Source organism: Tachysurus vachellii, chromosome 11 (genome assembly GCF_030014155.1).
Source record: "Tachysurus vachellii isolate PV-2020 chromosome 11, HZAU_Pvac_v1, whole genome shotgun sequence".
NCBI classification, from domain to species: domain Eukaryota; kingdom Metazoa; phylum Chordata; class Actinopteri; order Siluriformes; family Bagridae; genus Tachysurus; species Tachysurus vachellii.
In genome coordinates this window covers 20059211-20071245 of record NC_083470.1, presented here as the reverse complement: position 1 = coordinate 20071245, position 12035 = coordinate 20059211, and the positions used below count along the sequence as shown (strand labels likewise).

At 36.4% G+C, this 12035-nt stretch overlaps 1 protein-coding gene across 3 annotated transcripts in view; it reads left to right on the top strand.

The window, feature by feature from the left end:
• tmcc1a (transmembrane and coiled-coil domain family 1a) overlaps nucleotides 1-12035 on the top strand; it is a 30606-nt gene that overhangs the window by 12981 nt on the left and 5590 nt on the right. The window contains exons 1-2 of one of the 3 annotated variants that reach the window (XM_060881893.1): nucleotides 212-328; nucleotides 11541-11789. In XM_060881893.1, the coding sequence (XP_060737876.1) occupies nucleotides 254-328; nucleotides 11541-11789 (324 nt within the window). In that variant the 5' untranslated portion in view covers nucleotides 212-253. Of the gene's footprint in view, nucleotides 1-211; nucleotides 329-9795; nucleotides 10004-11540; nucleotides 11790-12035 lie in introns of those variants that run through there. The other 2 variants (XM_060881895.1, XM_060881896.1) reach the window with 2 other exon arrangements.

Genomic DNA, 12035 nt, shown 5'->3' with positions numbered 1-12035 from the left:
CTGCTTTGTGTTAATCTTTTCATCTTACTGTAGGTTTTTCCTAAATGGATTCAGCTGCTTCTGTGGTTTTAAGGATTTAAACCCAAGGGTGTGGGGCTCAGAACTTCAAATTAAGTTCTGAAACTCTCTTCCAGTTATACAGTTGTTCTTCTGTTCTACTGTATAGTCACCAAGCTGTAGTGTCAGAGATTTAGAAACCTTTAGATTTAGACTTAGAAGGAACCAGTTGGTACAACACTCCAGACCGGTCACAATGATTTCTCCAATGGAACTTATTCTCAACCTCATAACACCAGACGCCTCTCCATCTACCTCTCCAACAAATACAGTGAGTTCCTTAACTATTTCCAGATCTACTTTACATTGTGTCTTGAATGTGAATGTGAATAAACTTTTAAAGACTTTTATTAAATGTAGTCTCACATGATAGACACATTTCTTATCAGGCTTTTGGTGTCATTGTTTGTTCACATTAAGGTTGCTGCAAGTTGTCAAACAGCGTTTTTGAGGTCAAATTTGGCTCTGTGTGTGTGTGTGTTAGTTACATGCATGGCCTCATTCAGGATTGGGTTATGTAATTGTCCATTGATAGTGAAAAGGTCCATTGTTGGTGACAAGAAAAAGAAACAAGAAAGAGGATTTCTGAAATTCTGAGCGGGACTTTGTTAGAGCGTGAGGGTCTTTAACCAGGGTAGAGAGAAAGAGAGAGAGAGATTGTGTTTGTGTATGTGTGAGATAGAGAGAGGGTGTGAGAGAGAAAAAGAGAGAGCTAGAGAATGTGTGTGTGAGAGAGATTTTGGCACCAGCACTTTGGCTTGACTGTTTCCTCTTTTTTTTGTCTCATCTAGTGGTGCATTAATATTGACACAGTCTGCGGTCTGCTGGCTCTTGAAGAACAGTCTTGTAATATGTGCATAATTTTACATTGATGAAGCTTCAGTAGATACTAAGAAACAGATCCTCAAACAAAAGTATTCATGAAGTGTGCCTTCAATATCCACATTTCTTTTGACTGCATCTGCTTGTATCTCTCTTACACACACAAGCACACACACACACACACACACACACACACACACACACACACACACACACTTGTTTATCAAGAGAGCTCCTTATAATAATTTCTAACAGGAGAATTCATGGTGTTTGGTGGTCCATGAATGTCAGAGGCTGAAATAAGTCAATTCTGAAGAAATGAATAGATTTGCTTTAAGTATTATGTAGAAAAATGAGCCTTTGCAGTAATCTGAACTGAAGCAGTATCTGCTTGAGATTTTCTGACTTCACTCTTTTTTTACACAAATATGCAAATTTGTGTGAATATGCCTCTTTCTTGCATTTGTTATTCTTGTATAGACCTAAATGCACAACAGTTGTGTGTAATCACTCATTATAGTTGTACCCCTAAGTGGACTATTGTCCTAGAACAGCATGCCTAAACGGGTTTCATTGTTTATATCCATTTTTTATTTATTAATGAACAAAATAGCTTTTTATATGTAATCTAGAACATCCACAAGACAAGTTTCTTTTAATGGTAACAGCAGTTAAAATGTCTTCTCTCTCTCTCTCTCTCTCTCTCTCTCTCTCATATGACAAAAAACCACAGCTTGTCATGCTGTTGAGAAACTCAAAGTGCTGACTCTTTCTATTAATGTTACATAAAAGCCTGCTTATAGAAAACTTTACATCATCAGTGATTATGATTATTACTTTTTTAACCCATTTATTATTAGATTAGATTAGATTTGATTTGATCATCTATACAACTATAGAATCTAATTGTAGTTGTTGTTAATTGTAATTGTCTAATTGTATCTATACAATGAGCTGTTAATATAGAATAGCATTATAATGAGTAATCAATACCCCTGGCCAATTTAATTTTTTACAGAGTATTTTTTGTCAAAGCTGAGATTTGATATGAATTCCCATGAAATTTGATATGGTTAATAATCCAAACATTGTTTACATTAAACCTATATATATAATAGGTGTGTATGTATGTTGTGTTTTTCCCTTTACGGAATTAATTCATTTATCCTTAGTAAATGTTGCCTGGTCAGGCTCACAGTAGTGTCACAGAGCTGGACCTTCTCAATGACAGCAGAAAGTCATTCATGGACTCTATAGCAGCTTTTATTGGCCAAGGAGTACTCAAGAGGGCATCTGCATGACATATAAAGTAACCAAACACAGTTTGTTTTGTTCAGCGTCTTGTTTAGGGGTGTGAAAATGTAAAGTCGACGTCCCTAAATACAACAGACCAGCCTGCAACCATAGATGGTTTTACTTACTGTACATTTAAGAAAGCCATGCAGATTAATGAGTCTTTACAGTAAACTTCACATCATTTTGGAAATCATGTAGAATTTATCCAATCAGAGGAAGACTTCAAAACTCCTGAAGTGTTTCCAATTTTGTGTGCCATATACATCAGACGTCTGAGGCTCAGACTAGAGAAACCATGAAACAATGTCATTTCCTTATTGTGATCTTTTTTTACTTTGTGCACTTAAGTCTCATTTAAATGAGTTAAATTCTAAATGAGTTTCGATATTACTAGCTGATTTACTCATTTGAATGTAGAAGTCAACTTTGTCGTCTTACCATGCACTGATGTTATGTAGTTTCAAAATACAACACGAACATGTTTAAATGTAGGGGAAAAAAACTTACTTGAGTGCCTTATGTTGCAAAAATACAACATATGGGCTTCTATATTGTTGTTGTGTCATTACTCATATTGCAAGCCATATCTCTCCGGCAACTCATTTGAGATGCTTTTCATGCATCCCATGACAAACGAATTTAAATAACCCTGGACTAGAGTCAATGAGGTCAATGTTATTTTTAGACACATAATTTTGGATATAGTATCAATTAATTTTTTTTAGAAAATGTAATGTGTGCGTACTAACAAAAACAATAATTGCACTTTTAAATGCCATTTTAGACACACTTTCATTTCAGAAGTTTATACCACATCTGCTTTTTTTTCTGTCTGATACATATGTAGATATTTGGAGCACTAAACAGATACAGATACTGTAGAGCTAGATCTACATAGAGATACGAATAATTGAAGCACTGAACGGATTCCGATCCAGATAGCAATCTGTTCTCTAATAAAGACATCACAAAATAATCCATGATTAACTTTGTCTTAGATTTTTTGTGCATAATTAGTACAACATTTTCAAACTTTCATCTCGTTACTGCTCTCAGTGTATTTTCAGTCCTAAAGCGACATCATTCAGACATAACTGCTTGCTACCACAGGGTGACAGTAACAGTCCTGATTTACTTTACGGTCTGATTACCTTTCAAGAGTAAACAGATGCTGCTTGGATAATTATAGACAGCTTATGAAACCTGTTTTTGAGTAAAACCTGATTATACTACTGTTCTAACACAGTCCTCAGTCAAGACCCAAGTGGATCCTGTGAAATTTAGTGTTCTGTGCCAGATTTAGAGAAAAGTGCTTTATTAATCCCTAAAGGGCAAATTTGGTGTCACAGAATCCAGAGCAGAAGAAAAACATTGAGGATTAGGACTTAAGACTTGGTGCACAATTAACTCACAAATACTCACAAATAGGAACGAATGATTATCCATACAGATGGGTAAAAGGGCTGCTTAATAAATCAGGTCTGACAGGTTATGCTAACGCACAATGCACATATTAGCACTAGCTAGTTCCACGTTATTTTTTGGTATGTTTTTGCCAGCTGAACTGTGGTTGAGGTTCATGACACAAAATGACTCCAACCACTAAGTAACTTTGTTTCTTGCCTTGAAAACATTCAGCAATACTGTGGCCTAACCTCGCCCTGAAACAACTAGTTTGTCATCCTGTATTTATGATCTAATGTAGCATAAACTCATGCACTCTGACTTTCTCCAACTTGTGTATAACACACAGTGAATGATTTTTTTTTTTTTGTTGCAGTAAGACAAGGTCAGGTTACTAATACAGTCGCTGTTGTCACTCTATGTGTACTATGTCTTGTTTATTTAGACAGAAGCAATCCAGTTTCTGTCACTTCTTATTGTGTATATAGTGGAATTAGATAAGAAATAGGAAACAAGGAATTTTGGTTGAAGACAATTTTACACACACTTTCTTGCAACGTGTAAAGATACACATCCTACCCTCTTGTGAACTTATGCATGTATTCCAAAACTAGACACATAATGATGTGGTATATGGTTTAAATTCACTCCATTCATTTCTCAAAGCTTTGATAAAGGGCTTTTATTTTTTATTTTCAATATAGTTCGCTTTCATTCAGCAGCATTGTTTGAGCTCATTTTTCAGCTGAGCCTCTGTCTCATTCTTAGCCGTACTGTTTGGGATGTAAACACGATTTGTCCTGTGGTGGAAGCTCTGTTTGCGTGTGGGTGTGGGTGAGTGTGTTACGTTCTTTGCCAAGGTCAAATGTGTTTGCGTATATGTGTGTACATGCACACGTTGAGGGGGGGTGGTGGAGGGCAGGTGACTGTAGGTTAATTTAGGAATAAATTATAAAAGTTGAATTCATAAAAGTTATGGATGTTGATGTTTAATAAATGTGTTAGATATCCACTAATGAGTTCCCTGTAATTCTGGGATTTGTTTTAAACACAACTAATTTGCTTGTATTACATGCAGATTTATTACATGTATTACATCCTGTTTCTTAGCAGAACTTCCCCAGGTGAGAACAGAGCAGATAATACTAACCTGTAGAAGTAAAATTTGTGAAGATCCAGGAACATAAAATTCTTTGTTGACAAAGGACCAGATAAGTGACTTGGACGGTGACTACGGTGATGAAATGCTAAACCTGAGTCATTAAAGACTTTAGTGATTAAGTCATGTCTATATTTAAAGTGCTTAGGTTTTTTTCTTTTCTAAACTTCACATTACTACTTTGGACTATCATTGTTTTCAGCTTAATGTGGAGAATAAACACGTACACAATGTATGCCATCAGTCAAAGCAAAGAGGATCGTTGAAATAAATAAAGAAATTATGAATGGCGAAAATCCAAAGCTTGTCTTGGCTTGTTTACATTTGATTAGCTGCAACAACAGCAACAATAAAAAAAATTGTTACAGGAAGCCAAAATGGAAAAGCTGAACTAGGGTCATGTTGTTATTATTATTATTATTTTTTTTTTTTTTTTCAAATACTTCTCAGGTGTTTTCCTATGTTCCTCACAATGGATGAATAACAATTAATCAATTGCATCTTTTTTCTATGTAACTTTCCTCCTAATTAATGATGACATCACTCTGGTTCCCCTGAAAAACAAATAAGTTTTCCCTTCCTTATCTGCTCAGCTGAAAGGTTCATTCTCTATTGTTTTCTGTATCTATTTCTGTCATCGATCATATTTGTATATCCTACTTTCTATTTCAGTGGAAAGTACCTCACCTCACCTCACCTTACCCTACCTTACCTCATGCCATCTCACAGTTTTATTGCTTGGTGTCATTCTGCCCAAACCTCCTTATCGAGATTTATAGTACAAAGCTGTCAGCTGGTGAACCGAACTGTCCTCTGATTCCGTGCCTTGGTCAAAAATAAGCCTGTGAGTGAATTAGCTGCCGGTTCATGCGTGTTCCCACTGAGTGACGGGATCATTCTTGTCAGAGGAGTCGAGTGGTCATAAATACTGTAGCACTGAATAATACATTCCTCAGTTAAAATCATACCTCAGATGAAACAGCCTACTTGGGTCTTTGTGATTTTGGGATTTGCACTTGCTCTGGTATTCTACGTGAAGCAATCTTTTTTCCTGATGTGGCGTTGATGAGTTTAATCCTGTTTGTGTTCAGAGCTGTGTGCATTTACTCAACCGGATGTCAGGTGTGATTCAGAGCTCTGGCAATATGTGAATAATGTGGATGGTATGTACTGTATGTTACGTGCTGGTGTTTGAAAATAAGCCCTGGGCTTCTTTGGTACATTTTCAGATGATTCAACTGATGTTCAGTAAAACTAATGTTTTTTTGTTTTTGTTTTTGTTTTTTGTTTTTTTACAAACTGGAGTGAACCTTCAACTAAGGCCTCAATTCACTGCTGTTTTTAACTTGTCCTTGTTGTCAAGCTCTGAATATTTCCTCATGGGAGAATCTCTACTCCTATCATAAGCCCAGCTGTAATACATCATGAGCTAAAGTTCACTCCTCTGTTAAGTTTTCAAGTCAATCACATTTCCTTATTAAAACCATGATGCAAAGAAGATAGTGTTTACAAGTCTATAATGCACATGTTCTTCTTCTTCTTTTTTTTTTTTACACGTGTATTAATGTTGTTTTCTGTACAATGAGTTGAAGATGTAAAAAATTCATTGGCTCATGATGTTGATCATTCATTGAGAAAGTAAGAATGTAAGCAGGTTTGTGTATGTAGAGCAAATGCTACTAGGTAATATGCACGCTGGGGGTTTGGTCACATTGGTTCACACAATTTTTAGTTTCCACAGTTGACATTCTCTAGATTTTACACAACATTAGATTTTAAACAGGCTGAGTGAGTGATTGATCAGGCAGAAAAGTCTTGTTGATTGAGAGAGAGTTCCAGAGAATGACCAGACTGGTTTAAGCTGACTTCAATAAATACTGTAGACGCTCTCAATAAATAAACGCTCTTTACAAAAAAGCATCTCAGAACATCAAAACTGCAGAAACTCCCACTGGGTTTCATTGTTGTAGTTAAAGAACAGCATTAAGACTACATGGCACAGGCTCTGAATAAAAACTGGATAATAGTTCAAATTCCAGGCAATGTTTAAGTTTCCAACTGTCCAGATTGCCTCACATTGCTTTTCTGTATAATCGCAGTTATATCTTGAAATAGTTTCTGTTTCCCATCCTTTTTCCTGGTAACTATATTAGTCTGGTTTCATTTTTTTAAAAATGCTGATGTGGCTTGTGCCAAATTTGGTTTTGACACAATTGCTCTTTTTTTTTTTTGTTGAGATTGTGGTTGTTTGCCAAATCCCAGGAGATCAGCAGTTTTTGAAATACTCAAACCAGCTTGTCTGGCACTAACACCTTGCCACTGTCAACATTGCTGAGATCACAATTTTCCCCATTCTCATGTTTGATGTGAATGTTAACTGAAGCTCTTGACCTGTATATGCACATTTTTATGTCATGCTGCTGCTACCTGATTGGCTGATGAGATAATTGCAAAAATAACCAGGTGTCCAGGTATTCCTAATAAAGTGGTTGGTGAGTTTTATAGTGTGTTTTAAACACATCGATTTAGCTGAGGTTGGATAATTTGGACCCTTGAATGTTTCTGAAAATAAAAATCTGCTCCCTGCAACACCAACTTCTCTTCTGTGCTGCAAGTGGCCACTTTGAGTCATTAAGAGATTCCTTCGAGTGCATGCTGAGAGTCTTTTGCTCGTTTAGTTTGGAACTTGAACTCCATTTCTAAATTATCAAATTATCTGCTCTGTAAAACAAGAACAAACAACAGTTCAGTTTACGGCTACAGTATTTAAACCACTCCTAAATGCAGTTAAAATTGCACTGTGTCTGTTGTGCTATATAAATGTGTACTAGTAAGTCAGATTAAGTCTTTAATGGTTAATTAGGTGGGACTGATATTTGATTGTGTTTTTTTTTTTACTCTTTGAGCCCAACCCAATCCCTCTATTCACAAAGCTTCACCCCAGGATATATGGTGTGCCATAGAGTAACTGACAAGAATACAAACAAGCATACCGGACCTGAAGTCAGGTTTTTAAACAGGTTTTTTCAGCCACTTAATACACTTCAGGTTATTTGTACAAGTTGTTGTTATTGTCTTTCAGCTGCTCTCTGTACGGGGTCGCCAAAGTGGAATATCCAGAGTGCATATTTGAAGTTTTGCTTCGGATACCCTTCCTGAGGCAAACCTTCCTACTTTATCCATGCTTGGGACTGAGTTAACACCTCAGTGCTCAGTGGCCATGGCAGTAAGAGTGTATCATCCTGCCCCTGCCACCACGGATCTAGTTTTTTTGCAATGGGAATACATATACTGTAATAATTATTTTCTTGTAAAAATCACATATACGTTCTGTATACTAAAATGTCATTTAAATTTGTTTAACTGATTGTTACTAAATAAGAATAAAGCTGAAATTACTCTGAGCAACTGAGCAATTCTGCTTTTCAGCGCTCATAACAATAGCTACGTCTGCACCACAACATGCATATTTCCACACTGAACACCATGTAGTACGACAACAGGTATGATATAAGCCTACAGTTGAGAACTGAGAGGCTGTTTAGCAAGGGAGTGTATGATTTTGTCTGTTTCCAGTTAAACAGTGTTTATGACATTATTCCATCTTTCAAAGTAACTTCCTTGTGCAATTGGTGTGATACTGATGTGAACTTGGCATGATTGTATGTTATTCATAGCTTTATATTAATCACTTAATTATATCATGCAGTATACCTGTCTGGAAGAAGTCAGATTTTTTCTTTCATTTGTCACCTTTTTATTAGTTTAATGTGCCAAGTAGCCACAGGGTTCTGACGAGTCAAGACAGGGAGGGTCTAAAGCAGGAAAATCACCTTTTTAGGTGCTTTATGTGTTTAAATTATGTTTTGTAATTTCTGTCAACCCGAATTCGAAAAATCAGTGTAACCCTGGCCATTCAAATTTCATTTTAGACTTTTTTATGTCTTGCCAAAACCAGCAGAACATGTTTGACCTGAGAGGCAGCAATTAAAATGGTTAACCACTGAAACCTATTTATCTGCCTACTGTGTTAGCTCTTAATACCTTGTCTATGTCTCAATCCTCATTTTACCCTATTTATAAGATATCATTGGTAGTATATGATGATAAACATTGTTTACTTGAACAATACAGGAGCTACAACGAAACAAACACCTACATGCTGAAGTGTAATAAACCATTATTACTACGAGTTGCTATATTTAATGTGTTACTCTTCTATGTTGGATGTAACCCAGATCAGCAGTGTTTTCCTAGATGTCAACTTGCAGTCAGATTTATACTCATGTTTTTATATGATGTTATCATTGCTTCATAATGTAAACAAATGACTATGGGGCAATTTCTGTTTGTAATGACTTTAGATTTCTGGGCCAAAGAAAAGTAACAGAAACCAAAAATCATATTTAAATTGAATTTGAAAACTGTGCTTTCTAATGACACTAACATTGTGGTACATGGTGTGGTACTGGTGCAGGCATCAAGCCAACTGCTGTGCTATAGTAATAAACGAACCACTGATGAACAGCTAGAAGATAACTAACAAAATTGCGGAAAGATGTGCTCTAGACTCTAACTGTGTGTGTGTGTGTGTGTATATATATATATATATATATATATATATATATATATATATATATATATATATATATACGTATATATATATATATATATATATACACACACACACACATATATACATGTACATATATATATATATATATATATATATATATACACATGTATACATATATATATATATATATGTGTGTATATATATATGTATATACACATATATATATATACATATATATATAATATAAATATGTCATATTTATATTATATATATATTATATGTGTGTGTGTGTGTGTGTGTGTGTGTGCGCGCGCGCGCGCCAGTGCTCGTGCAGGATGTGAACACAGGTATGAAGTCCAGTTTTTAAAAAAAAACTGGCACGATCACGCCACGTGCGAAAACGAATAGCCTACCGTCGCGCGCTTGCTTGTAAAGGAGTTGCGCGAGCGGACGTTGACGTCATGCGTAAACAGAAGGGCGGGGCGCGTGCAGTTTCAGGTGCCGCGTCACTTTCAAAACAAGTCCGGCGAGTTTGTGAAGAGTCAGTAGGAAAGTGAGCCGACACTCATACACACTCTCCGTTTGTTAGGATCATACACGAAGCGGACATGTCACACTAGAGCAGCTGGAACCAAACGGAGCGCACAATAATGCACTGGGAACAGTTACTTCGTTTAAAGAACGGAGAGGTAAGTCAGTCACAAAATAGTCACGGTTGTTAGTGAGACAGAAAAAGTTGTACTTGTTGAAGAGACAGAAGAAAGATGTACCGTAAGATGTACCGAGTTTCGTTCAGCTTCACAGGTGCAGAAGCCTTTCCACAACTAACAGACGCCCTTTAAAGACGGGGATTTGACCTCCGACACAAATAGTGAATCAAGTCGAAATATTGCGCCATGGAAAGTTTCCACAATACTGATGAATTCATGCTATAGTCTGAGTTTTGTTATCACTGTCTGTTATTGTACGTAGTAAAAGCTGGACACAAACCGACATGCTACTATTTTGACAGGTTCTGTTTACAGAATCAGAATCAGAATGAGATTTATTACAAAAAAAATATGCTTACAAGCGGGTTTGTTTTAGTGTCATTAGCTTCCTGTACACAGACAACAATAACAACAACAACAGAAGCAAAATAAGATGAGAATACAAAATAAAAATAAAAATACACGTGTGTAAATACAATAGACGAAATAATTGAAGAAAAAAAAGTCAATTGTATGTACAGTTGTTCTATAGATGATAGAATGGAATTAGATCGAATAGAATTAGGATGTTCTAGGGTGGAGCTGGTAACAAATATATGTAAGATTATTGCACATTGTTATTGTGTAGTGGGGAATATTTACCTGTTTATGAGGGTATAAAGTTCCTCTAGATTGAAGAGCACAGGAACTTGATTTACCTTTACCACAGCCACAGTTCACCACAGCCACACTGTTCATGATGGTGAGTGTTTGTAGTACAGGAGGTTTTTCTCCTGATGTCTAATATCATCTCCAGTGTTTTAAGTGTATTGAGCTCCAAGTTGTTGTGACTGCACCAGACAGCCAGCTCCTTAACCTCCTGTCTGGAGGCAAACTCATCTGTGTTTTGATTTTTTTTATTTGTTTATTTATTTAGCTAGTTATTTAGCCAAACAGAGGATGACAAAGGCGTTTTCTATGCTAACGACCTTTGAGATCCACTAAGTTGACTGTGCAGTAAATATGATTTTAGCAAACAGGTTTATTAGGAAATGAATAACGTAAATATTATGAGCGAAGCCAACCAAGCTTGATATGTATTTATATATTTATAGCCTGTGTATTGATCCTGTGGATTTTTGAGGATTTAAAATTGTCCCAGTATGATAACCTAGTTTAAAAATATAATATATCATGTTGTCAATCAACCATTTTAACACAATGCTCAAAAAAAATTATTTGTGTACAATAAAATCAGCATAAGTCAGTGGTAAGATAACCGTCTGAACATACCATTCATACCATACTTTTAGGCTAATACTTGTTCCTTCTATGATATGAGGTCATGTTTTGTAAAAGTCACTCTGTCACAGTGAGGCACTGACCTCATGCCTGTGGAAATGTTTGCCTCTTGTACTGTCAGCAAAAAAAAGAGAACTAATAGATAATCTTCCTCCTCTCAGTCTATGTTTGTTCTGTTTTCTGTACTCCATTAATATTATTCCTCTGTCCAACCCGCTGTCTGTGTTTGTTTCAGATCGAGAGGTTGGAGGGCAGTCTGGCTCAGGCAGCATTCTGCAATGTGGACGGCTCACAGGCGGGCTCTGAGGATTTGCCGCTCGACCCACAGCGCACGCGGCAGGCCATAGCACAGCTCCAGCAGAAGATCCTGAGGCTGACGGAGCAGCTGCGAATCGAGCAGTCAGCAAGCGATGAAAATGTAGCTGAGTACCTCAAGCTCGCCAACAACACCAACGACAAGCAGCAGAGTTTCCGGATTAAACAGGTACGATCTCCTCTCTTTTCTGAAATGAGGTATTTTTCAGAAACTAGCAACAGAGTTCAGTAATTTCCAGTCATATTCTTGGTCCAGGTTCTCCCTTTAGTAACTGTTAACACATAGTCACCTAATATTTGCCACTGACTAAATTTAGAATGTTGCACTAAGAGCAAGTTTCACCACATGCATGTTCGGTTTTAAAATTCCTGAGTGAATACTGTTGGATGATAATTGCAATCATTGTTTTATTTT